The sequence below is a fragment of the Betta splendens genome, chromosome 21, assembly GCF_900634795.4.
Source record: "Betta splendens chromosome 21, fBetSpl5.4, whole genome shotgun sequence".
NCBI classification, from domain to species: Eukaryota; Metazoa; Chordata; class Actinopteri; order Anabantiformes; family Osphronemidae; genus Betta; species Betta splendens.
The window spans coordinates 7,133,860-7,135,952 of record NC_040899.1 but is presented as its reverse complement, the minus strand read 5'-3'; the positions used below and the strand labels follow the sequence as shown (position 1 = coordinate 7,135,952).

Below are 2,093 nucleotides of genomic sequence, written 5' to 3'. Positions count from 1 at the left end.
AAAGCACCGTGTTAAAAAAAACTGTATTTACCAATACTGTATAGATAGACTATATTGGTAATAGTAGATATACTATTCGCTGTTATTACATTTGAGGAGTCAGTTATAGTTGGGTAGTGCTAGAAATGTTAGTGAGCTCAGGAAACCGCCTCTTACTGTGGTGAACACCTTTGTGAACAACTGTGACTGTAAGGCGCAACATGTCGTTAAATACTTGTAAGACTTCTGACAGCAGGTTGTGATGAACTCAATGAAATGAAGAGACGTCAACATGTTTCACATGTTTAATTCTTAAGAAACTTCTACACATTATGTCTACAAGCTTGTTTGGACAATAATACACATAGATTAAGTGAAAGCACATAGGAAATGTAAAAAGAATTTAAATGAAAAATACTGTTGGAACATTGTTTTTTCACAGAGGGGATTATAAATTATATAATGAATTGATTCTCTCATAGTGGCAGCTGTTTCTGTGACCTCTGTGACGCTGTGGTTGAGAAACAAGCAGCTGTAGAGACAGAAAGTAAGACATCAAAAACAAAAAAAGTCTCTAAAAAGAACATGAAGCCATAAAATGTGACAGATTTAGTGACAGCAAAGTTCTGACCTCATCTGATTGAAGGTTTGGCTGGTTCTGGTTTGGTTCCTGATTCTGCCTCCTGAGCCGACATTTTGTCCTGAGATAAAGACATGATCAACAATTAAGCTGGCATCACAGAGCTGTTGAAGTCCTTCAGTTAGTTTAAACTGGGTTTAATCATCTAATGAGGAATAATGCTTTAATCGTCTCCTTTGTAAACATTAGCTTGTGGTGGTCAGACAAAACAAGTTGTCTGAAAACGTCCTCATGAAGTATGAAAAACTAATAGATAGATACAATATTCAATATAAAAAAGCTTGATTAAAAAAATGGAATTATGAATGGATCAGTTCAGTTCATCTAAATTAGATGAACTAACAGTTTAAGGTAATTTGGCTGAAAGAGAAATATATTTTATAGATCTAAATATCAAAAAAAGGACTAACCTGTAAATGTAGACAAACAAAATGAAGCCACTCAGAAGAACTACAGCTACAAGTGTTGAACACCATAATGGAGTGTAAGTACTGAGTTCTGTACAAAAGCAGGTGGAAATTATTTAAAGCAGCTGCAGTTTCAGCTTCAACATGTTCTGTAGAAATCAGTGATACTGTACCTACCTTCAGATTCCTCAAATACAGTTAAATTCCACCTTATGCTTTTTACACCATCTGTAGCACTAGTTACATCACACGTGTAAAGTCCTGCGTCTTCATACTGAACATTAGATATATTCAGCACTGATGGTGAGTGAGGGTCTATTATCAGTCTGTGTGAGGTGAAATTTGAAACATTCGCATGATTTGAGAATAAATAAGCAAAATGAAATCTGTCTTTTTTCCACATAATTTGTGTTGAATTTTCTTTTGATGTGTTGCACGTGAGCGTGACAGAGTCTCCCTTTGGTACCAGAATATCCCTGTAGTCAACTGGACTCCCTAATAGAAAGAAAACAGCAAATCTAAAATAAAACTAGTGACTGTAGTTTGAATCACAAACAGAAACTTGTACAGTACCTGTGTTAACGTGGCTCATTACGAAGTGAAGACAGAGCAGAGCTGCTGGGTTTGGTTGAATCATGACGGTCAGTTAAAGACAGACTGAAGCATCACTACTGTATCACATGTAACTGCCTTCATAGAGGAAGTGGTTCATGGTTCTGTGTTGTACCTTTTATATAGTTAAAGCTACAATACAGTCTCTGAATACAAGCTGAGCTGGAAGGTCCAGCTTGGTCATTGCAAAAATATTACTATTAAATGACTGAAGAATTAGAGAGTAAATAAAGGTAGACATAAAATACTGAAATAAAAACTGGACGCCTGATGTTCAGCTACAGGAAGTCAACCTCTGTGCTGTGGTTAACAGGCAGACTTATTCTACTGCTAAGAATGCGCTCTCTGTCAGATACTGCTTTGTTCTTTGTGATGGTTGTGTCTTCTTCTGACACTGTAAGTGACGCTTTTACCTGGTGTCAGATTTGATGCCAAACTGGTGAGACACACTCACA

The 2,093-nt window shown here is 36.5% G+C and overlaps 1 protein-coding gene across 1 annotated transcript; it reads right to left on the bottom strand.

The window, feature by feature from the left end:
* Nucleotides 1–383: 383 nt before the first annotated feature.
* LOC129603516 (uncharacterized) lies at nt 384–1,668 on the bottom strand. The gene is made up of 5 exons (XM_055505111.1): nt 1,600–1,668; nt 1,204–1,521; nt 1,030–1,117; nt 611–680; nt 384–511 (listed from the first exon to the last, which is right to left on the bottom strand). The coding sequence occupies exons 1-5, from the start codon at nt 1,661–1,663 to the stop codon at nt 428–430; spliced, it is 624 nt and encodes a 207-aa protein (XP_055361086.1). The 5' UTR covers nt 1,664–1,668; the 3' UTR covers nt 384–427.
* Between the last annotated feature and the right edge of the window lie 425 nt (nt 1,669–2,093).